We start from the raw sequence: 26765 nt of genomic DNA on the forward strand, positions 1-26765 counted from the left end.
CCACTTTCACATAAAATATAAGTTTCTGCATTATGCCTCTTCTACCCACTGGTAGGGTAGAAGAGGCTTCTACCTCTTCTACCAATTTCCATACCTACTGTTCAGTAAAACTTGCATCCATTATGCCTCCCATTTCTGCAGATCTATAGGAACTTGAGCAATGCTGTTCAACATTCCTTTACAGTTGAACAGCATATCCATCAAACCTGCTACTCCCAGTCATTTTTCATTCCATCCACCTCACTTCTGTGGAACAGCCTTCCCCATGAAGCATTTCCAAAGAACTACAACCTGCAGCAGTTTATGAAGAATATCAGATTACTTTGCTCCTGACTCCTACACATGCACAGCATTTATTTGCTATAGGCTCTTCTGCCTCTCATGTGTGTGAGAGTAATATATAAAAAAAAAAAATTAAAAACCTAAAACATCTGTTGCAGCAATATGAGACATTAAAAAAAATCAACTGAAACAGTCTATTTTGTGTGTGCCAGAACCACAGAGGTGTCTATATAAACACACACACAAACTTTTTTAGACTGAGCAAACAAAAAATTCTGGTATTTTATCATTTTTAACATTTAGGTATTGTTTGTTTGTTTATTTGTCGTGTGGGGTTACCTCCAATTTGTCCCATCTGCCTTCCCCTTAGAACTGGTTGAGGTTCTGCTTCATACTTAGTATGTATTTTGACTGTAAATCCATGTGTGTTCACAAGGCTGGTTTGCCTGTTCTGAGGGACGAAAAACCCAAGTTTCTGGGAGAAAAACCCTCTACCTCCATATGAGACTGGCTAACTCACCTTTAGTTGAAAGAGACCAGAAAAGCAGGAATCAAATGACATTTAGGTATTTGTCAGAGGAATATATATGTTGCAGGGTTTTTTTTCTTCTTCTGTGTTTTTAATTTGTTAAAAAAATCCTGAAAGGTCTGCAATAGAATATTATTTGACGATAATGACATAAAAACAGTTTCACAAGAAAATGACAGACAAATTTATATAACATAAGTATTCCATATTATAAATACTTCAATCAACACTAAACTGGTTTATCTTTATTTTATGCATAACAAGCAACTTTTAAAACTTCTCAAATATTTGTCTTTTTGAACAGTCATTAAGTGTTTAAAAATATGACCAAGTTTCTCAAACATGCTAATAATAACTTTCTAGAACTAGAAGAAAAAATTTTATACAGCGTGAATTTACCTGAACGATGTTAACAACCGACACTCCACTGCCAGTCTGATAAAAAGGACTTAAAAGATAAGGATTGAACAATAAGATACCTGCAGATAGTACAGCTAGGACAATATTATGCCATACTCCAGCACAAAAAACATGAAGTTGTCTCCATGGCAAAAGATACGTCACCTGCTCTGTGGGAAGATCTACAAAGGCACCAGGAAAGAATCCAAATATAAACAAACCACATCCTTGGACTTTTACTGCTTCTCTTAAAAGAAAAAAATATGCATTTTATATATGAAATGCAGATCAAATAATATAATCAGAAATGCATTTAAGCAAATTTAAAATCAAATGCATTTATATATGTATATATGGCAATAATGGATTTAATCGGCTGCGAGATATTTTTTAAAAATATGTCTCGCAGATTAAATGACTGAAAACTGAAAGATAAAAAGTACTGTTTAATTAAGTACAACTAGATTCGTCTTCATAGAAGACTTCTTTGGGTGCACAATAAGAGGGAACAACCAACAAAAATTGCAAAAGAATAAAAAAATCTGTACATTAAAGCATTAGTGTACTGATAATTGAAGCTGTTCTGTGTATCTCCTCTTTCACTCTTCTTCTGAAATCTGTTCCTTGCCAAGTAGGCCCAAACAAAAACATGACAACTTAAAATATTCTGGTTTCCACTGAATTTGGTGCAACTACAATAAACCTTATTTTGGCCAGACAGAAAAATCCATCAAATTATGTTTTAAGGAACATAAAAGAGACGTCACATATGGCAGAAGAAGAGCTAGTGCTCTGTTGAACCATGTCTTGAATTCTGCTGACACTACTGAGGAAAATCTCATTCGTCCAATCTTATGGGACAAATCTGAAAATATCTTTCGCTGCTTTGATGAACTAGGAAGAAGAATTGTGGAATTCAAAGAAATTGTCCACAATCAAATACATCTTAACAACAACCTCAGTTATAATCGCTCAGACTGCCATCCAACTTTGGCATTCACGAGATGTTGAACGCATGCACACGCTCAACAATGAGGAGATACACGTAACAGCTTCAAATGTCAATATGCTAACATTTTAATGTATAGATTTTTTATTCTTTCACAATTTTTGTTGGTTGTTCCTCTTTATTATGCACCCGAACTATGAAGACGAAACTAGTCGTGCTTAATTAAACAGTATTTTTTATTTTTTATCTCTCAGCTTTGAGTCATTTAATCTTTTTTTTTTTAAAAAAAATACACACACACTGCTTGGAAAGAAGTCAACAGACACCTTCATGGGAAAGGTGCATCATGCCATGTAATGAGGCACATATGTAGCCAGTATAAATTGGAGGAATATGATGCTTCCAAGTCAGTGCAACCATGTCTGGGTGAAACGGCTGTGAGAAGGGAACTGACGGAGTTTGAAAGAGATGTTGTGATAAGATGCTATGTTGCGGACCTATGTGTTCAGCAAATTGTTGAGAAATTGAGCCATCCCAGATCAACAATCAGTGATATCATACTGAGATGGAAGCACAGGCAGTCAACTGCAAGTGCTACCCACCGTGGACAACCCACTACACTCAGTGAGTGTGAACATAGGGTGCTACAAACAATATACATAAAAACTGCCATTTGTCAGCTGACATGTTGAATTCGGAGCTCCAGGAATTGAGTAGAACACAAATCTGCACAGAACATTCAGAACTGAGGTGCACAGCATGGGTTTCCATGGTAGGATTACAATATGCAAGGTATCTCAACATTCTGGATAATGCAATACTCCCTACTTTGTGGCATTTCCACAGAAATGACTATTGTCATTTTCAGCAAGAAAATGCACCATGTCATAAGGCTGCTACTGTAAATGCTTGGTTTATGGACATGAACATCATCACACTTGACTGGCCTCCACAGAATCCTGATCTCAACTCTACTGAACATCTTTGGGATGAACTGGTATGTCAGGTGTGGTCAAGGGATGTCTACCCACAACAGTCCAGGACCTCATTACATGCCTAGAGGAAGAATGGTCCAAAATTCCAATCGACTGCTCTCGTATGCTTGTGGTAAGTATGTCCCATAAGACTGCTGCAGTTATTGCAGCAAAAGGAGGTTCTACATCTTATTAAGGTGGGTGCCATGATTGTTTGTTCCTCACATTATGGTTTCTATTGACTTCTTTCCAAGCAGTGTATATGTTTCCTGATGTGTACTCTGAAAAAAAGGAGTCCAAAATTTCTATTTGCAGAATGCCTTATGCAAGACTTATTTCATTCTCAGTTATCATGAATTCAAGATAACCTCTTGAATTCGTTATAAATTACACCTCCAGGGTTTTCCCTTTCAGTCATTTCTGACCGTAAACGACTTTGCACTGCCCACAAAGTATTCGTGGTGAGATTTTTACAGGATAGTTCACCATTGCATCCCCCCCCCCCAATTTTATCTGGGCTCAGGACAGCATATGGCTGAGATGTATTCATGACTGTAATCCATATGTTCACAGGGCCAGTTTGCCTGTTTTGGGAGATGAAAAACTCTCATACCTCCATATGAGACCAGCTAACTCATCTTTAGTCAAACGAGACCAGATAAAAATTCCTCACATCACTGACAGGAATTGAACCCAGGTCTTTCCAACCAAAGGGCTTCATCTATACTGACTGAGCTACAGAAGCTCAATTTATATCATTACTACTACTACTCATTTTTCAACTCTTTTCTTTATGATAATCCCATTCATAAAATGCTGAAACCTATGCAACATTAATATTGTGGGTGAGCCACAGGCTATATATATATATATATATATATATGGAAAAAGACCAAACATGGTTTTTTTTTCAGGCTACTTCCATCCTTTAATAAGCAAAGTGGTGCAGTCATGCTGTATCACCTGAAAACATTCACAAACATTCATGCCAAAGTGAAATTTTAATCCACAGCGTGTAGGTTGAAGAGCAGATAATGGTCAATAAACTTTCATTGGATTCACAATTACCATTGGCCAAATAACTCACTACTTTTGTTGCATATTAACAAGACATTACAAGCATCTAAAACTTGGCAGTTTTCACAATAATAACGCACATATATCCCACCAGTCAATATTAATTGTGTTAGACAGTAATAATACATGGTACACTGCTTGAGAATATCTACACCAGAAGATAAAGATAACGTATATCTCATCTTAACAGTGTTAAGCTTATGCCACAGAAAATATTTTGAAATTCAACCAAAGAGTTATTTATACTTGAAAATAGATGTGTAATTATTTTATTCAGCAGCAGCTGTTATTATCTACTGGTGATAATAATCACCAGTAGATAATAATAACAATCTATAGATACATTATTACAGGTAGATAGTAATAACAATCTATAGATACATTATTACAGTAGATAGTAATAACAATTTATGAGAACACTGCTGGCAGTGTTCTCATAAATTGGTATAGGATCAAAAGAAAATGTCATTCTACTAAGCTTATAGCCAACTGAAGAAGGAAAAAAACTATTAACTGATGATTATAAGTTAATAATTAGAAGAATATATAAAATGCATTATTATCATGCATATGCATTTTGATATCTTAGTCATCTCATCAGAGGATGTGATTATAAATGAGGTGTCAAACCATCCACCAATTGGTGAGAGTAACCATGAAGTGATTACCTGGGTGATTGCCAGCAGTGTGAGGACCTCTGTGAGAAAAGGGTATATGTGAAATTACAAGGGGGGTGATTATGAAGAGCTCAGGAGACAGCTTGTGGGTGTAGCATGGAATGAGGAGTTAGCTGGAAAAGAAATCAGAAGCTTGGGGGATTTTCAAAAACTATTTACTAGATGCAATGTCTAAATGTATTCCAAGGATGAGAAGGTTAAATAAGGGAGGTGTGAGATGGATGAATAAAGAGATTAAGCATGCGATAGAGAGAAAAAGGGCATTGTGGAGGCAACATAAGAAGTGAAAATAACCAATTCCATGAGGTCTACAAAGACCAGGCAAGGAGAGTGACTTGGTTGATGAGGTTAGCTAAAGAGAGGGAAGAACAGCAGTTAGCTAATGAAGCCAAAAAGAATCCTAAGGAGTTCTTTCGATATGTAGCAGCCAAAGAAAGAATGATCATGGAAGGATGACATTGATATTGGTATAAAGACAGCTGTTGAGGAATGTGTGGTGGAGATACTTAATGAGCAGTTCATAAAGATCTTTCAATCCTGTGAATGTGACTTCATGGAGAGATTGGGAGGAGAGACTGACTGTAAGTGAGCAAGACGTATATGGGGAGTTGAGTAAACTAGATGTTAATAAGGCTGTGGGACTTGATAATATATCATCACATATTCTGAAGGAATGTGCCAGGGAGTTGACACCTGCCTTGACATATTTTTTTAATACGAGTCTTGCACTTGGTCAAGTTCCTAAGGAGTGGAAGGAGGGCAAGATTGTGCCACTTCATAAAGGAGGTGATCAAACTCAAGCATCAAACCATAAACCTATCTGTGCGTCAGGTGTTGTGGTTAAGTTGTTGGAGAAGCTTGTGAGAACTAGGATCCAGAGTTGGGTTGACAACAATGGTATTATCTTTGATGGACAGCATGGATTTGCTAAAGGGAGGTCATGTTTTAGTAATCTACTTACTTATTACAATAAGGTGACTGCTTCCTTGGACGGAGGAGAAGGATACACAGTAATATACTTAGATTTCGCAAAGGCTTTTGATAGAGTACCTCATGATAAATTGATAGTCAAACTAGAGCATATGGAGTTGGATATTAGATTAGTGCACTGGATTGGAGACTGGCTATCTGATAGGTATCAACAAGTGTATGGGGGAGCGATATCCAGGAAAAGAAAAGTCACTAGTGGATTGCCTCAGGGGTCTGTTTTAGGGCCATTACTGTTTAACTTATATATTAATGATATTGGTGAAGATTTAGAATAGAGATATTCAGTTGTTTGCGGATGATGCAAAGTTGGGACGAACCATGAAGAGTAGTGAAGATGTTGTGGCCTTACAAGAAGACTTGAATAAATTGAGTGATTGGGCACGGAAATGGGGATGTGAGTTCAATGTTGCAAAATGTAAGGTTTTAAAATTTGGAAAACAAAGACGGGATGCAGAATTTATGCTTGGTGAGGATATATTGTTGGAGGTGGAAGAAATAAGAGATCTGGGGTGATAGTGAATAAGGATTGAAATTTAGGGGGACACAGCCAAAATTGTGAAGACAACACAACGACTTCTGGGAATGATGCGGAGGACACTGACATGTAGAAGTAGGGAGATTCTTGTTCAGTTGTATAAGGCTTTGATTAGGTCACACATGAACTATTGTGCTCAGACTTGGTCACCTGGTTTTCAGAAGGATGAAGAGATGTTGGAGAGAGTCCAGAGGGGACTGACTAAGGTAAGTTTCTGATCTCTGGAATGTCGAGTATGAGGAAAGATTGAGAAGATGTAATTTGCAGAGTCTGATCGAAAGGAGGAAGAGGATATATGACAGAGACCTACAAGTTGGTAAGAGGTTGTTATAGGATCAATGCTGGAGAAGTTTTACAGAAAATATTGGGAGATCGGGGGAGAACCAGAGGTCATCCCTGGAAACTGTATAAAGAGAGTGTGAGTAGTGGAGTGAGAGACAGGTATTTTTCGTGCAGAGTTGTAAATTATTGGAATGCCTTGCCGAAGAGTGTGGTGTCTGCAAGGGGTTTGAATGTGTTCAAAGCATGGTATGATGAGCTGTGTGTGTGTGATAAAAGGACCTCCCAGATGAGTTTTTGACTCCATGAGTCTTGGGGTAATAATAATATCTTATGTTTACTTTCCTTTTATTATTCCCATTTTAGATGATGGCATGTCAAACATGCCATCATCTGTCCATGCTAAAATTGACTGAAGTTCATATGTAATTAGAAAATAGTTCTGTCATTCAGGTTTACTTTCGAATTTTTGTGAATATCCCATATTTAAAAGAATGACAATATTTTGGATGGAAAAACTAAGACACAGTAGCTCACCTTCTGTTAAGTGTTTGACTGTGCAAAAATAGTTTGTACTCTTCAAAGTTTATATACAGTTTAAATTTTTCTCACTTCACTTTTTTTTAATTTACAAAAAATTAACATTGTTTGCCAACTGTGAATAGTAATGAACTGGCATTAATTGATGGCAACAAATATTGTTAACTGAAATTAATTTTAAAATAAGTTCATCTACTAAAGCCTTCCCCCTCTCTCCCACCTGCATTGTATTATAAATACTTGGTAATTGGGAAAGAGAGAGAAAGAGAGGAAGACCAGTGAAGCAGGAACACTCAGATGCCTAATCCTTAAAGATAAGATGATGATACTAGGAAATTATGTTTTACAATGATAGCCTATTAATTATGCTCTTTTTTTATAAACCATGTTATATTTATGACACTTATACTGTGGCTTTCATAAAAAGAGTAGAAAAAATTATGAATCTATACTCATAAGGAACTTATTTTATATATCTTTAAAACTTATTTTCACTAAAAAACATAAAAGAAAAAATATCCATTACGTTTAGCTTTTTGAAGAAGGTGTAAACTGTTTGTCCCACATGCAGTGTGAGTGAAGGCCTCCCCACTCTTGCTTCCCCTCTTCTTCTACAGCAGTGATTCCCAACCTGGGGTTCGAACCAGGACATTTAGGGATACACGAAAAAAATTTAATAATAGCAGAAAAAGGCACATATGTTAACAGTATAAGACAAGATACAAGTCAAAAGCTGTGAAATCAATTGAATGTTAAACATGACGAGTGGTGGAGTGAATTTCCTTTATTATTTAACCTTGAGAAAAGACCTGTTCCCTCACTTTGTTATTTTGGTGAAAGGTGGGGAGCCCCTCCATCATTCACGATGAGTGAGTGAGTGAGTTCTTCCAGGTCTTCTCCACGTTTCTTCTCTTTGTCATTGTTTTAAGTTTTAAAGTAATTTTTCAATTATGTATTATCAGATATGGATCAGTGGTTGAAAACTGGCACAGTAATAAAGGTGAAACATAATGTGGAAGTGACCAATTACTAAGAATTTCTTGGGACACGTCTAACGCTTTAGTGAGAAGGCAAGGTCTTCAGCTCTTTGAAGAGGTTAAAAGAGAAAATACTGTGATGAAAATTATGGATTTTCATATATAGGTGATGAGGACTATACTAAGCCCCAGTGTGTAGTGTGTGTGTGTGTGTGTGTGTATGTGTGTGCGTGTGAGGGGGGGGGGATATTATCCAATGGTAGCAAGAAACCTTTACTCTTGTGGCATTTACAAACAAAACATGCCAGCTATACAAATGTAGCTTTTTTTCACCACCTAGCAAAACATCAGAATATGACCTCATTCTTGTCGTCAGCTAACAAAGATAACGAAAATGCACTAGAAGCCTCCTACCATATTAGTTATCGTACTGCTAGATGTGGTAAGACTCATACTATACCTGAGAATTTAATTTTTCCTTGTGTAAAAGATGCAGTTCTGTGTATGCTTGGAGAATAACATGTGAGGAAAATGAACACTATTCCTCTTTCAGACAATACAATATCTCAAAGAATTCGGAATATGTGTGATGATGTTGAGGCAGCAATAATTGGTAGAATTAAAAATAGTAAATTCTTTGCTATTCAAGTGCACAGATTGCTTATTTTACTGTTTTGCTTGTTATTGTGAGGTATCTGAAAGACAATGAAATTGAAGAAAACATTTTGCTTTGTCATCCTCTGTCAGAGTGCACAAGAGGTGAAGTTATATTTAATGCTATAGATTGTTATTTCAAAGAAAAGGACATTAACTGGTATAATTTTTGTGGGTAATGCACTGATGGGGCAAGTCTATGTCAGGTTTTTGCAGGTCGTGTCATGAAGGTAGCCCCCAATATAACCTGTAGTCACTGCTGCATCCACAGGCAAAGCCTAGCATCTAAGCACCTCTCTGGTGAATTACAAGTCGTTCTTAATGAAGCTGTTAAACTGGTTAATTTTATAAAGTCCAAGTCCACAAACTCGAGGATTTTCAAAGCACTGTGTGAAGAGATGAGGCTTCATTCTACCCTGCTCCTTTATACAGAGGTAAGGTGGCTCTCTCATGGTCAAGTTCTTACTCGGCTGTTTGAACTTAGACATGAGGTCCAGGTTTTTTTTTTTTTTTTTTTTTGAAGACCATCCCTTAAGTTACACTATTTTGATTGGCTTCAGACTCTTGCATACTTATCAGATATTTTTCTACAAATAAACAATCCAAATTTGGCACTTCAAAATAGTTCGATAACAATCTTCAAAGTTTCAGACAAAATTGAATCTATCATTAAAAAATTAGATCTTTGGAGGTCATGTATTGAAAAAGGCCAACCTGAAGTATTTGAAATTTTACACAATTTCCTACCTGAGAACAAGCTACAGCTCTCCCAGGAAATGAATCGAACGCTTGAAAGGGCTAAAATCATCTTTTGATAAGTATTTCTCAAAACCTGGAGAAGAGAACAACTGGATTGCAAATTCCTTTGAAGAAGAAAACTTCCAAGCTGCCAGATTATCAATCAAGGAAAAAGAGAAGTGATCAAACTTTTGACTGATATTACTTTAAAAGCTGAATTCAAAGAAAAATTCCTTATTAACTTTTGGATAGACATCAGCAGAGAATACGAACAGCTTTCTGACAAAGTGCTTACGTTTCTATTGCCATTTACAAATATGGAGCTGGTGGAAAGGGCATTCTCTTATTATACCTTTATAAAAAATAAATACTGTAGTAAGCTGAATGCAGTTCCAGATTTAATGATGTAAGTATGTATCTTGCATCAGTTGAACCTGATTTCAAAAAAAACTATGTGCCTCAAAATAAGCTCAAGGTGAATATTTGCTGTTTATAAAATATTTTTTGTGTGTTTTTTATAAATATTATTTAAAAAAATATTCGTTTTTCAATTGTTAATAAATTAACAAATGTGATATCATTTTGTGTAATCTGTGATGTATTTACTTGAATTCATTGTATCATTGAGTTTTGAATGTAAATGTATATAAACTGTCTGTTCACCTTAATATTCTATTACTTTTTAATTCCATTAAGTGAAAAAAGGTTGGAAACTACTACTCTACAGTATACCACACACACACTGTCCACGCTTTCAAAGAAGAGTAGAAAAAATTAAGAAACTATACTTGAGGAACCAGTACCTGCTCCATTCAAGAGTAAAGCTCTAAAATGGTTTCTCCAGGCCAGCCACCAAGTAGTACACAAGACTGACCACAACACTAACTCTTCAGGAGACTTCCCAATCAAATAGCAAATAATCCTGCTGCTTATTTTGTCAGGTTGTCTGAGTAAGCAGCTTGCTCATGACCATGACTATCAATGCAAAACACCCCAGAGTCACTGTGGTAAAAAAACTAATTCTCTCTCAAAAAAATAAAAAAAATAATAATAATAAAAAAACAGAATTCCTCACAATTAAAAAAACCTTCATATTGACTTCACTAACATCAGGGGCTTTAATTCCAATATCAATGAACCACAAATGGCATCCTATACAACAATTTCTCAACTTTCCTCATTACATCTTTCATATAATGAGGAAAGAGGGGTAGAACCTGTGTTCAGGTCTGATATCCAATGCCAAAGGATATTAGACCTGGAATCCCCTTTACATAATGTGCTCTGGCTCAAGATCTCCCTACTTCACTTTATCGTCTTCATTTGCTGCCTCCATTCCTCTAACTACAATTTCAATGACCTCTTTAACTATCTATCTCTGAAAGTCAATCACATGCAATCTAACTATGACAACAGTGAGATAATCTTCTTTGGTGATTTAAATGTTGATAATTCCAAAAGGCTTCATTTCTCCAGCTTCATAGACCAAGCTGGTAAAGAAGCAGAACTGTTTACTATCAGCAATGATTTAACAGAAATTGTCTATGAACCCACCAGAACTCCAGATACTCCTCTTAATTCTCCCCATACCTCGGATCTTTTCTTAACTAGCTCCCTCCAAATATGCTGCTGGTGATGTTAGATATCCTCTTGGCAAGCTGACCACACGTCCGTGTCTTCTTTGTTACAGATTAGCCTTCTACCAGTCATTCAGCCTCGTATCCCATGCACTAAAACAGTACCAATTGGGATGACCTTCGGGACTTTTATTCATCGTTTCTGTGATCTGATTATTGCTTCCGATTTTCCAATTCTAGCATCTGCTTTGACCTAATAACAAAAATTATTCTCAATAGGATGAGTGCATATTATTTCCCACTCCACTCAAAATCCCCGATCTTTATCCAAACCCTAGTTTTCTAACAACTGTGCCAAAGCAGCCCAAACCAAAATGTCAACATATGTCCAATGGCTCCAGTCAAAAACACCCCAGCCTCTCACTCAGCTACATTACAGCTCATAACAACTGCAAATGAAATCATCAACAAATCCACACAAAGCAGACTTTGTAAGGGCCACGTGCACTAAGCTTGGCTCCTGTCCTATTGGCAGTCATACCTTCTGGTCATTTGCGAAGGCTGTGGGATGCAAATTCTGTCTTACCATGTTTCCACCTGTCTCACATCCTGATGGTAATGTCAATGACAACATCTTCTCAAAAAAAGGCCCTGCAACTCTTGCATAGATGACCAAGACAGAACTCCTCCTACCATTCTGCAAACTATCCACAGTGTGCCTCCTCTGAAATTTCATTAAGACATCAGAAAAATCCTCAGCAGTCTCGATACCAATAAGTCTCCTGGCCCTAACAGTATTTCTCCTGTTGTACTAAAAGCTTGTGCTCCAGAACTACACCTGCCATGCATCACCTTTTCAAGCTGTCATACTCATCTAGCATCTATCCCACAGCCTGGAAGCAAGTTTTTGTCCATCCTATTCCTAATAAGGGAGATAAAAGTCACCCAACAAACTATCACCCTATTGCTTTTACTTCAATACTCTCAAAAAATCATGGAAAAGGTCTTCAATAGCCAACTGCTTCACTACATGGAGACACACCAGTCACTTAATAATAATAAAAATGGATTCTGCAATTCTTTCTCCACAACAGACCTCCTTGCTAACCTCACTCATTTATCTTCAGTGGAAAGCCATGGAAAAGTTCAAAGAAACTCAAGTGATCGCTCAATATTTCCAAGGTGTTTGATCGAGTCTGACATCATGGCCGTCTTACTAAGCTACCATTCTATGGTATTCCTCCCTCCCTTTGCAAATGGACTTTCAGCTTTCTCTCTGGCCATTCATTGCACAGGTTATGGTGGATGGTTTCTTTTCATCAGATTTCTCAATTAACACTGATGTTTCCTCAAGGCTCAGAACTGTTGCCTATGATCTACGTTGATCTTCTCTACCTAACATCCAGTCCTATTCATAGCTTTGTTGATGACAGTACTCTCCACTCATCTTTTACTTAATTTACAATTAAGTAAATTTACAATTTACTTAATTGATGAGTAATAATTTACTTACTGCCTCACCTCCAGTCACTTTCCCATAGATGTTCAGTTGCTGCATTATGTTTCTTCCATAGGTATTTTCATGGGCACTGCTGCTCCTCTGAACTGACTTACAATCCCTCCACTTTCCTGTACTCATATATGACACAACCAGCTGCCAGTCAATAGCCACAGGTCAACTTCACATTTATCAAACCAACTTCTCATCCTCTGTCTTTATTTCCTACACCTCTGCTCTTTGGAAAAGTCTTCCAGTACTTCCCCACAATGACTATAACCTTCAGATTTTCAAAAAAACACATTAACAAATTGTTCTCTTCCATTCCATCTAACCACTTGCTAACACATGGCACTGTTGTGTTATAGGTCCTGGGACCTCTGACATGGGGCTGATTATATCAAAAAAAAAAAAAAAATCAGCTAACGCCTTTTTTTATTCCTGCATAGGGAGTAGGCGAGGCCGTTTTAGCCCTATCTAACTTTTGGAGATTGAACTCAAGAAGTTACGTCCTGTAAACTTCCTGAGTTTACAGGAAGTTTACAGGATGTAAAACCAGAGTTTCCGGGAGAAAAAACCCGCTTGTCCATGCCAGAGATCGACTAATTCGGGAACTGGTTGAAAAAAGGCTTAGTAAAATTTCCTCTAGTTGGTGACTAGATTTGAACCACCAAGTCTTTTTTCGTGCGGTCAAGCACTGTAGAATGCAAACGTCACTTCTACCTACTGAGCTACACAGGATGATTATATATATAAACTGTAATCCTTAGAATACAAAAGCATAATGCTAAAGACAAAAACTATCTCTTACAATTTTAAAACAAATCAGAAACATCTAAATTGTTTATATTATACAGTTAATGTTCTACAAACACTTTAAGTCAAAATATTTAAACAAAAATTTGCACACTGCATTTCATAGCAAATGTTTCAGAAAGCCAAAGAATCTACATTAAACAATTTATTAACTAGCATATCTAAGCAGAGGAACTATAATTAAATCTGTAATGGTAATAATGACGGTGTTGGGGGGAACCATTAAATGGTTCGTCACAAAGGCAAGCTTGTAAAGGACTACTGAAATTTACATATTGTCACCACAAACCATGTCAACTTTTGTTTTAGCAACACTGCTGGTATAAAATTCATTTTTGTATGCAGTGAAGACTGAACATGAAGGCAAATTGCTTAAAGAAAGATCTGAAAAAGGCAGAGAAAACTGACATGAGAAGAATCACAGCTAGTCAATAAGAAAAATCTTGCTGTCCACTATTATTCTGCTTTAAAGAGCTTTGAAGTTGTTACAGTTACTAAAGCATCAAAGGTTATTTTTATTTCACCACAACTGAATGATTGTCTGTTGTGTTTGCAATGGTAACTATTAGAACTGATTAACTACAGAAATGCTATTAAATTTCAAAAGATCAATTATGTCATTAAAATAAATTATATTTAAATGGCAGTACCAATTATTTTTAGTACCTACCTAAATAAAATTCATTAAAATAGAACAAAATTTTATAAGTACTTCAAACTGCAGTACATCTGTTCTTTGCAAACATCCTAGAGATATGAAATTATAGTTCGCATAGCTAAGTTGCTAGTATAAAAGTAAAAAAAAAAAATTTTTTTTTTGATGTTTTATGCTACTTTTATATTAATGCCAGTGAATGTAAAAACCGTCAACATGTAATTATTGCATACTTCATAAAACTCAACAGTTCTAAAAAAACTGTCTTCAATAAGTGGATGTACTAAATACACTGAAAGATGAAAACAAAATCAAAAATAAAATAAATAAAAATGCAGTTTTTCTTCATTTTCAACATGTTGAATTGGATTTAAACGGTATTGATGTGAATAGTAGATAAGAAAGATAACACAGATAAGAAAATAACTATTTATTAACTTAAAAGCTAATATTTCGCTGGTATTAAATCCAGCATCTTCAGAGCACACAAAACAGTTTGTTACAAATGCGAGACAACCACAATTCGGTGTAGCATGCGTTTACTTTCAAAAGTCTAGGCTGAAGGGATAAAAATAATAAATGGGAAAATGGGAATGATTTTTCTTTACAGCCATCTAACCAGAGTATTTCTCAAAAAATATCAAACTTTTATTCCCTCACACATTACTGGGCTTCAGAATCAGCCATTTTTTACATTTTTTTAATTTTTTGCAAATTTTGAGGCTTTTTTTTTTTTTTTTCATTACAGAAAGTCTTCAATTAAGATGATTTTTGGCATACATATTCCACTACCTACATACATAAAACACAAAAAAAATGAGAACTTGTGGATTCAACCTACGGCCTCCAGAAGAGAGTACAAAAACAAAGTACAAGGTGACTTGGAGTACATGCTTTAGGTACTCCATAGGCTTGGAGTATCGAAAGCAGGTGGCCACCATCTTTAAAAAATTCTTTGTCCAAAAATGCAAATAAGAAATCAAAAAGCATGCACATTAAACATTAAAATGGCAGTAAAAAAAAAAAAATCAGAAATTAGACAAGATGCAATTAATTTTAAAACCCTCTGAAATTATGATTAAAATGGCCAGAGCCTCCACAAATAGTATAGATGAGCCCTTTGGTTGGAAAGACCTGGGTTCGCATCCCATCTATGATGTGAGAAATGTTTATTAGGTGTTTTCAATCAAATGTGAGTTAGCTGGTCTCATAGAGAAGTGGAGGGGTTTTTCTCCTGGAAACTTGGATTTTTTGTCCCTCAACCAGGCAAAGTGGCCAGGAGAACACACACACACACAATTAACAGACAAAAATGCATTATAAGCAACAGCTTCATATTGGTTTCATAAGATTGTACCATACTGCCTATATGGGAGTCATAGCCTATGATATGCTACTTTTAATTAATTAGCATATCATCATATGCTAATTAAAATGGCCACTATAATTAATAGGATGCCAGGAAAAATCTAAAAATAAAATATTTTCTTTCATCTAAAAGATAGTGACAAAAAACTTGCTTTAATCAAAATAAAAAATAATGCAAAATAATGGGAGAGATGTCATCTCTGGAAGCTGTGTAAGATTGTAGCAAGATTGTAAAGATTACATTTTTTTTGTTGTTGTTTGGTAAATGAGTGGAATAGGTTGCCATAAACAGTCATGAATGCTTTTGAATTTTTGAAAATTATGGAGACAACTACCATGTTTGAATAAAAACTTTAGTTTAATATAACTAAAATCTACAATTCGACGTTTCGACCTTTATGTCAAGGTCATCTTCTGGAGCGTACAAATATACACAAGAAACAAGCTATACTACATTCAAACTGGTTCGTTAAAGACACTGACCAACCGCTACCACAATTGTTGGCCTGACCTCTGGTGGGGAAAAAAAAAATTAAAATTAAAATAAAAAATAAAAAATTATACATCAACGCTAGAGTCCTATTATTTGTGTTGTCTACTATATACATATATTAACATCATTCCAGCCAGTTGGAGTGGAATCGTTTCTAATACTAGCGGATTGGCTAGAGTCCTGACTTATGTTGAATCTTTCATATTAGGTTAGCTGAATGTGTGCCATCCAGATCCTTGGAATTTTCATACCATCTTTGTTATTGATATTTGGGTGGTTTATCAGGATTTCGCAGGATTCCTTAAATTTTCTTTCGTACCAGGTTTTTGTGCGGTGTAAGGAGCAGGTGCTTTTCCAGTTGATTTGGTGTAAGGTGTTAAGTGCGTGGTCTGAGAGGCCTGTTTCACCATAATAGTTATATTTGATGTGTCTAATGTGTTCTTTCTTGTGTATAGGGATTGTCCGTCCTGTTTCACCAATGTACGGTAAGTTGCAGGTGCAGCGGATGCAATAGACTCCAGGATGTGCTAATGGGAGGAGAGGATCCTTAGAGGAGTTGAATATGGTTTTAATTTAGTGGGTGGTTTAAAGGTGGCATTGAGGTTATAATGTTGTAGGATTCTGTTGATTTTTTACGATAGCCCTTTAATGTATGGGATGGCTATGGTTTTACTGTAATCTAGATTCGTTTTTGTTATGGTTTTATAGAGTATTTTATTGACAGTATTTTTGTTATAGCCATTATTTATGAATGTGTCACTAATGATTTTTAGTTCTTGTTTTAGGGCTTGCTGGTTAGAGCAAATAGTTGTGGCTCTGTTTTTAAGGGTGTTAATGACTCCATATTTTTGTGCTGGGTGGTGGTATGAATTCGCATGTATGTATTGTCTTTAACAATACATACATGCATGCATGCATGTATTGTTAAAGACACTGACCAACCGCTACCACAATTGTTGGCCTGACCTCTGGTGGAAAAAAACCTAATATGAAAGATTCAACATGTCAGGACTCGAGCCAATCCGCAAGTATTAGAAACGATTCCACTCCAACTGGCTGGAATGATGTTAATATATGTATATAGTAGACGACACAAATAATAGGACTCTAGCGTTGGTGTATAATTTTTTATTTTTAATTTTAATTTTTTTTTTTCCACCAGAGGTCAGGCCAACAATTGTGGTAGCGGTTGGTCAGTGTCTTTAACGAACCAGTTTGAATGTAGTATAGCTTGTTTCTTGTGTATATTTGCACGCTCCAGAAGATGACCTTGACATAAAGGTCGAAATGTCGAATTGTAGATTTTAGTTATATTAAACTAAAGTTTTTATTCAAACACGGTAGTTGTCTCCATAATTTTCAAAAATACATTCGGATCACCGTGCAAGTCTAAAAGAAAGGATTCAGATCATCCATGGAAATGATACCCACAAGCGCTGCAATCACTATGGTAAGCTAAAGATTCGTATTTCGCTCCTGATCATTCGGCTGGCCTTTTTAAAAAGATGCAGAGACAATAACCTTATTCCGATCTGCATCAGGCTAAAAAAGAAATTTACGTCCGCTAAGGCACTCCATATCTATGACCGCACAGAAAAAGCAATGTTTAGAGAACAGATTCAAACAGCCCGCCAAAACCTAGCTACAACACAAAATCTGGTTTCTAAATTACAATCAGAACTACTGACAATTCGGCCAAGCATACCCTGGAAAAGAATAAGGAAAAACTCAAGAAAAAATTCCACAGTTTGAAACAACGGCAAAATATGGCAGCCAATCACAGGAATCCATCCAATCAGAGGACTTCCTCCCCGAGAAACAACAATGAACAATAAACAAGGGAGACAAGGAGCGACCAACCACTGACAAGCAAGAACCATGTGATTAACCTATCATGCCACACCCTGAACAACGGCGAACTTACGCTACTGAATAAAGGACTGAACTACGCAATAGCACCGAAAAAGGTAAACAAATTGGATTTTATATACCACATTGAAAGAGGCATCAGATCCCTACCTAACAACATCCCTACCATCGTACATAGCAGATAAAATATGACTAGAAACCAGTAATGTCCTAAATACCAAGAAAACCATACAGAACAACCTGACTAAAACAGAATTAGCAGCAATTAAATCATCAAAAGCCAAACAAAACATAATAATAACGAAAGCGGATAGAGGCAGTGCCACTTTTGTCCTTGACAGGTCAACATACATACTACAAATGAACCAACTAGTAGCCGATAACAACACATATAAAATGGTAACTTATAACCCAACAAAAAGAATAAAGGATAAAACAGAAAAACTACAAAAGTCAGTCACTTCTTGGCCACCAGACACGGTTAAAAAACTCAAACCCCACTATGCCCGACCCCCCAGAATATATGGGGTTCCGAAAATACACAAACAAAATGTGCCCCTTTGACCAATCGTGGAAGGAATAGACAGTCCCGATTACCACCTAGCCAAGAAATTAGCGGCAACACTCAAGGAGTTGGTAGGTTATTCCCCCTCCTACATAAAAAACACACAACACTTTATAAACAAAATCAAAAACATAACACTCGACAAAGATGACTTATTAGTCAGTTTTGACGTTTCTGTCCTTTTCATCAATGTCCCCATCAATGACACAACTCTCCTACTACAGAACAAATTTCCACCAGACATTACGGCCCTCTTTGCCCACGTACTAAAGTCCGGTTACTTCATGTGGCAAAACAAATTCTACCTACAAAAGGAAGGTACAGCCATGGGCTCACCATTATCCCCCCCCCCCAATCGCTAACTTCTACATGGAAACCTTTGAGCAAAGGGCTCTTGATTCCGCCATGCTACGACCGACAGTCTGGCTCAGATACGTCGACGACGTGTTCGCGATCTGGATGCACAGGCGACAAACGCTAAACACATTCCTCAGCCACCTAAACAAACAACTCGAACGCATACAATTTACCATCGAAATCGAAAACCAAAATTCGCTCCCATTCCTAGACACACTAGTTACACGTCTTCCTTCAGGCAGTCTATCCTTCACGGTCTACCGAAAAGCGACACACACGGGCCATGCATACCACCACCCAGCACAAAAATATGGAGTCATTAACACCCTTAAAAACAGAGCCACAACTATTTGCTCTAACCAGCAAGCCCTAAAACAAGAACTAAAAATCATTAGTGACACATTCATAAATAATGGCTATAACAAACATACTGTCAATAAAATACTCTATAAAACCACAACAAAAATGAATCTAGATTACAGTAAAACCATAGCCATCCCATACATTAAAGGGCTATCGTAAAAAATCAACAGAATCCTACAACATTATAACCTCAATGCCACCTTTAAACCACCCACTAAACTTAAAACCATATTCAGCTCCTCTAAGGATCCTCTCCTCCCATTAGCACATCCTGGAGTCTATTGCATCCGCTGCACCTGCAACTTACCGTACATTGGTGAAACAGGACAGACAATCCCTATACGCAAGAAAGAACACATTAGACACATCAAATATAACCATTATGGTGAAACAGGTCTCTCAGACCACGCACTTAACACCTTACACCAAATCAACTGGAAAAGCACCTGCTCCTTACACCGCACAAAAACCTGGTATGAAAGAAAATTTAAGGAATCCTGCGAAATCCTGATAAACCACCCAAAGATCAATAACAAAGATGGTATGAAAATTCCAAGGATCTGGATGGCACACATTCAGCCAACCTAATATGAAAGATTCAACATAAGTCAGGACTCTAGCCAATCCGCAAGTATTAGAAACGATTCCACTCCAACTGGCTGGAATGATGTTAATATATGTATATAGTAGACAACACAAATAATAGGACTCTAGCGTTGATGTATAATTTTTTATTTTTTATTTTTTTTATTTTTTTTTTTCCCACCAGAGGTCATTCAAACAATTGTGGTAGCGATTGGTCAGTGTCTTTAACGAACCAGTTTGAATGTAGTATAGCTTGTTTCTTGTGTATATTTGTACGCTCCAGAAGATGACCTTGACATAAAGGTCGAAACGTCGAATTGTAGATTTTAGTTATATTAAACTAAAGTTTTTATTCAAACACGGTAGTTGTCTCCATAATTTTCAAAAATGCAAAAGCATTCATGACTGTTTATGGCAACCTATTCCACTCATTTACCAAACAACAACAACAAAAAAAATCTAATCTTTACAATCTTGCTACAATCTTACACAGCTTCCAGAGATGACATCTCTCCCATTTGGTCATATATTATAGAAATATTTCTTTAGCATTAACACTATAAAACTCTTTTAGCAACTTACATGTTTCTATCATATCCTCCCTTTTCACTTATCAGCTAAACTATACAACCTACAAATCCTTAAGTCTTTCCTCACAAGGAGCACTCAATAAACACAGTCACTATTTCTGAGTTTTGCTTACACAACTGAATCCTCTCCACCACCACTTTCACATTCCTTCCTCCCAAGAAAATATAAAATAAATAAATAAATAAAATTAAAAGGAGTCCAGGTGTGGTTTTATCAATGCTTTTTAAAAGAGGATAATAACTGTCTTATCCCCGCTTGCACAATATGTTTCTTAACATTCAAGCAATCCTTGGAAATATTTTGTCCACTTTTGCAAATGTCTTCTGAACTTCAACTCTCTCTTCACCATTATATCTAAATCAATTGTCTCAACAATTTCTTGCAGTTTACTTTCATCTATGCAATATAAAGCCTGTAGGCGTTTCATCCTGAAGTGCATAATTCAACACTTCCATACATTGAATGTGTAGTTTCTGTCCAAAATAACATTCTATTTAGATCATCCTGTAGGATCTCTACATCATCTTCATTAATTATTGCTCTCACCACTTTAGCATAATTGCAAACTGGATATCATCCTCATCAAATTCCTGATACATACCTTCAAGGAGTGTACATGATATCATGATAATATTACATAAGTTTACATTATTACTAACTTCCTAGTGACAATTCTCCTACAAATTAGTCTATTATATGGCAGGATATAGCTAGATCTTATATTTCAGTCTTCTCCTTAGGCACTTCTAACTACATCAGTTCACCTAGATCTTGATTCTCCTCTGGATCTTTTTCCTGCCACCAAATAACTGCTTTGCTAATCTTTCATCTCCCAATTTGTTTTAGGGATCATACCACTTGAGCATACAACTCTGCTCATACATTCCTGAATGCTAACAATGTCATGTTCTTTCCTAAACTTTATTGTTAAAATGATTCTGCTGGGATACCATTCTGTTCACTCCCCTAATTTTCTTCAGAAGTCTCATATCTGTAGTTTCCAATCATTGGTCAACTGTTTTATTTCTAACCCAACTCTCAGATTCCTAAGTTAAAATTCATTTGAACACTGTCGTGTATATGGCTAGTTTAGTGTTCTGACTAATTTCTCTTCATTCCATATATATTTATTCAACTGACTCTTCATCAACTTCACTGCCCATTCATTAGCTAGTATGGAGATGCAGTATCGTATCCCAAAAAAAAAAAAAAAAAAAAAAAAAGGAAGGTGACAAGGGGGTACTACAGGATTCTAGAACCACAGTTGTTTTTGTTTAATTTAGATATCCCTGATATAATTCGGTGTGTGAGAGGAGATATTCAGTTGTTGGCTGATAATGCTAAATTAGGAAGAGTTATGTCAAGAAGTTCTGATGTGATGTTGTCTGATGTGGATTGGTGCTATGGGATGAAGAATGGAGATTTGATTTCACTTCAATGCTGAAGTGAAGATTGAATGAGATTTATCATATTGGATGAGCTTTGCTTCTGGAGGTGGAGAAGGCAAGGGATCTGGGGATCTTGGTGGATAGGGAACTGAAGTTCAGGGGACACAAAGCAAAAGTTATAAGGGTTACCCAGACAAATTACTGTTATAATGCGAAGAGTCCTCACAAATATGGATAAGCAGGAGGTAGTTCCACTGTATACACTAATCAGGCTTCATCTGGATTTCTGTGCACAAATCTAGTCACCTGGCTGTATTGGTGATAAGGTAACATTGAAAAAAGTGCACAGTAAAATAACTAAGGCTGTCTCAGGCTGTCCTCATACTCAGAATGTTGAGTATGAGGACAGCTTAAGGAAATGTAGTCTGCATTACTTGGTAGATAGGATGAGAGGTGATAAGATTGAGAAGTATAAGTTGATGAGAGGAGCCTATCTCAGAAATATACAAGGTAATTATTGGATAAGATAATGGGAAGAACAAGAGGTCATCTCTATAAACTGTATAAAAAATCATGTGAGTAAGGATGTGAAAAGGAATATTTTTATATGACAGCTGGAGAAAGACTGGAATTCATTTCTGGAGTGGGTGGTGAGTGCTCCATTGAAATGTCTTCAAGGCATGAATAGTTATATGGTATGAGATCGTTTAATCTCCACTGATAAGTCTTTGGAATCCATCAAGTTTCAGAAGTAATACTATAACAAAACTAAACGATAAGAAGTTAAATAGAATAAAAATTTATAATAATACAGCAAATCTAATCTATTATGTAGATGACATATTAATGTTACCAATGCAAAATATAATTTCTAAGGAGAAGAATTTAATTTCCAACAGATCTGCAAAAAAATATAATATAGAAATATCAACAGAGTTTAAAAACCACATGAATAGAAGCACAACTGACCAAATCTTCACTTTAAGGCAAGTCTTTGAGAAATCTTGGGAATATGCCAAGAATGTCTACACATGTTTTGTGGACTTGGAGAAGGTATATGACCGGGTTCCTCGGGATAAGCTTTGGCAAGTAGTACAGGAGTATGGAGTGGATGGTCAACTCTTAGCTGCCATCAAGTCCCTGTATGAATGCCCAGAGTTTTGTGTCAGGGTAAACAGCACAAAGTCTGAACCTTTCACAGTCTCCATTGGCCTCCGCCAAGGGTGTGTTCTGTCACCCTCCTTTTCATAATATTTATGGACTGGATTGATAGGCACAGCCGAGGCAGTGAGTGTGTCAGAATTGGAAAATGTAGCATTGGACGTCTGCTTTTTGCAGATGACCTAGTTCTGCTTAGCTCTTCCACAGATGACCTCCAGCAGACCCTGGATAGGTTTGTAACTGTTTGTGCAGACGCCGGAATGAAGATCAGTGTGGCCAAAACTGAAACATTTGTAGTCTCAAGACAACCATCCCAGTGCACTCTAAATGTAAGTGGAGTCCCAATGAGACAGTTGGAGAAGTTTAAATACCTTGGGTCCATACTCACGAATGATGGAAAATGGGACATAGAGCTAGATACTCGAATTGGCTTAGCAACCTCAATATTGCAGGAGCTTGGCCGTTCGGTAGTATTGAAGTGGGAGTTAAGCCAGAAGGCAAAGTTGGCTGTCTTCAATACAGTCTATGTCCCCATCCTCACCTATGGTCATGAGAGTTGGGTAATGTCCGAAAAAATGCGGACACGAATCCAAGAGGCTGAAATGAGGTTTCTTCGAGGGGTTGCGGGACTGACAAAACTCGACAGAGTCAGAAGCTCTGCAATTCGCGAAACCCTCAATACTCAACCACTGCTTCTCCGTGTTGAGAGATCACAGTTACGTTGGTACGGGCACCTGGTCAGAATGCCACAAGAGAGGCTTCCCTCAGCAGGCCCTCTTTGCCAAGCCAGAGGGTGGGAGGCCACGTGGAAGGCCAAGGACTCGCTGGATAGATTACATCCAAAACCTTGGGTGGACACACTGGATAGATTACATCCAAAACCTAGGAAGAGTGGGCCTTGAAGATGTATGTATGTATGTATGTATGAATAGTTAGCAGTTAATCAGGTGTAAGTTAGAAATAAACAGAAAAATAACAGATTTATAAATAACAATTAATTTTAACTACTTAAGAATTCAGATTAACTCAGATGGAATAATGGAAAATGAAGTAAAAGAGAAGTCATTGTTTATGGCACAACTTTTTTGGATGTTTAAACAGAACAATATGGAAAAATAAAAATCTAAACATTGTGACTAAGACAAGAATTTCAATACTTAACAATTCAGATTAACTCAGAAGGAATAACAGAAAATGAGAAATCACCCTTAAAAATATACACATAAGGCCACTTTTAATTTATGCATCTGAAATAGTTATTATTATTATTATTATTATTATTATATGACACCTCCAAGGAGTCCAAAGACTCATTGAGGGAGGGCATCCACTGTCTCCACCAACTACAGGGTGTTTCAAAAAGAATGACCAGATTTCAAATAATTATATTTAATAATGAAAATGTGGAACAGTTACAAAATAAATTACGACGTATGAAGTAAGGCCTAAAGTTTCACTCACCACAATTACAAATGGTACACGTCACATTCATTTGTGGTTCACAAATGAATGTGAACCACAAATGAACCAATGTCATCTATAGCCCACCATCACCACCAGTATGTTCACAGACAATCACAAACATCCATGCCCATGGCAGCCTTTTGGCTGGAGAGTGGATATGCTAACCACTCGGCCAACCAGGCTGGCTTAAGAGCAAATAGATAAACTACCAGAAATGAAAACACTTATGAATATTGTGAGAAAAATTTGATAAGATCAAAAATAAAGAAATATATAAAAAGTGTACCTAACAACCAGTAAATGAACAAACAGCAAAGAGGAAAAAGAATAGCAAAAGGAATATTGTTAACAGAATAAAAACAATAGAATAACAAGATGAATATTTAAAAAAAAAAAAAATTTTAACCAAATAAATACCAGAAAGACCAGAGACCATGGAAGATATGAAGGAATGCACAGATGGATTCAAGGAACACAACAGGTCTAAGATTTATAGCAGAAAAGAAGAAAACTCTCTCGCCATATTCAGTTTTGCTTACTGTGGTGTCTATTTCCATATTTAATTTGACACCTTCACTAATAAAATATGCCTAAATGACTGAAATATTTTACTACTACTATTTTACAGATTCTCATTTCACGATACAGAGAATGTTTCCATGTTCCTGCCTATTTTAATTGTCTTTGTCTTTTTTATTGCTGATTTCAATGCTAAACTTGTTACAGCAATTATTCAATTTAGTTAAGAATTGTACAGACTCATACTGGATTTATTTACTAGTATAATATCATCTGCATTGCTGAGATTCTCCAATTCAAATATCTGGATAAATGCTACTTTCCCCTTGAGTTTTTAAAGGAACTTATGACACAGAAAAAATATTATTATTATTATTACAAGAGACCTCCAGAGTGTCAGGGACGTCTTCAAATTATCCTTCATGTATTGAATGTGCATTCCAGATTATCCTATGCTTCATCAGAAAATAGCCGTATGTCTCCTGTTAAATCCTTCCTAATGTCAATAAATTAAAGATACCAAGAAATTATATACTTGGTTTAATCTTTTATCCAAGTGTAAGCAAACAAGTTTGCACCTGAACTATTTTCATGACTGGGGCAACTCGCAGTAAAGGTGGTAAGACTTCACATCACTTGCCTTAGTATATCATAATGCAAAGCACATATCCTTGCAGACATGTATAATGCTATGCAATGTGAGAAGGATCACTACTCAGACCGGTTTCGATCTTTATTGAGGTCTCATCAGTGGGAGCCAGACCCAGAGGTGATAAAAGATTGAAGTAATGCAGAAGTCATATTTTCATATATGAGTTGCCAAAAGGTGTCACACCTTATTATTAAAATACTCTGGATTTTCTATCTATATAGCTGTTGAAAGTTTTTCCACTTGGTTATACTATAACCAAGTCCCATTCGTTAAATTGTCTTTCAATTAATTGTTTTCGATGAATTTTCATGGAACCAGAACAAACTTATTTCTAACTTGCAAAAGTTTGGTATCATTATTTTGATCCAAAAACTAAGCATAAGGTAAAAGTAATACTATTACATAAAAAAGCAGTATTATTATATAAAAGTAACCAAACATGAACACTTCAATAGGATTCCATCATATACTGATGATAATAATTCATATTTCAATTTATCGAAATTCCATGATATGAAGGAAATTATACTCGCAAATATCATAAATGCAATTTCAAATGAAATGGTGAATACATACGACAAAGACTTGTATTGTTTCACGTTGGTTTTGGATAAAAACAAGGTTAGTTATTGTTTTTAGGATTGTAATAATGGTATTATAATTCTGACAATGTAATACGATATTAAAATTGTATTTTTCTTCTTCAGCTTCATTTCCACTCAAGTAGGGTCACTGCAAAGGCTCAACCTCCTCCACTGAGTTCTGTCCAAGGCCATTTTCTCCTCTAGTCCGAGGTCTTATTGGTCCCCCCCCCCCCCCGCACACACGTCAAGCTGGCCAGCCATCATTCTTTAGGTCCCCTTACTTCTTTTGCTTTGTGGCTTCATCTCCAGCACTCTCCTTATCACACGGTTCTTATCTCACTGCATAACATGAACAAACCCCACCTCAGCCTTGATTTGATAATTTTTTGAGATACTTGGGTTAACTTCATTATTCTCCTGATTAGTGAATTTTTTATCGTCCAATCTTGTTACAGTACTTGCAAGTCTCAGCATTCTCATTTCAGCTACATCCATTCTCTTCTCCCATCTTCAGATCATCTGACAGGTCTCACTGCTATACATCAGTGCAGAAGGACTCTTACTACCATTTTGTAGATCCTTCCTTTTAAACTGCTAGACACTTTTGTATCATTCAAGATACATGAAACCTTTTGCCAATTTATTCACCCTCACTGGATA

General features: G+C 36.4%; 1 protein-coding gene across 1 annotated transcript in view; it reads right to left on the reverse strand.

Annotated features, from left to right (window-relative positions):
• The window catches only part of S2P (membrane-bound transcription factor site-2 protease), a 151255-nt gene that overhangs the window by 71612 nt on the left and 52878 nt on the right, over positions 1–26765 (reverse strand). The window contains exon 5 of the mRNA XM_090411953.1: positions 1211–1457. Coding sequence (XP_090268079.1) covers positions 1211–1457 — 247 coding nt within the window. The remainder of the gene's footprint in view (positions 1–1210; positions 1458–26765) is intronic.

The sequence above is a fragment of the Typopeltis vanoorti genome, chromosome 22, assembly GCF_054136105.1.
Source record: "Typopeltis vanoorti isolate ZY-2024b chromosome 22, IOZ_Tvanoo_1.0, whole genome shotgun sequence".
In the NCBI taxonomy this organism is placed as follows: Eukaryota; Metazoa; Arthropoda; class Arachnida; order Uropygi; family Thelyphonidae; genus Typopeltis; species Typopeltis vanoorti.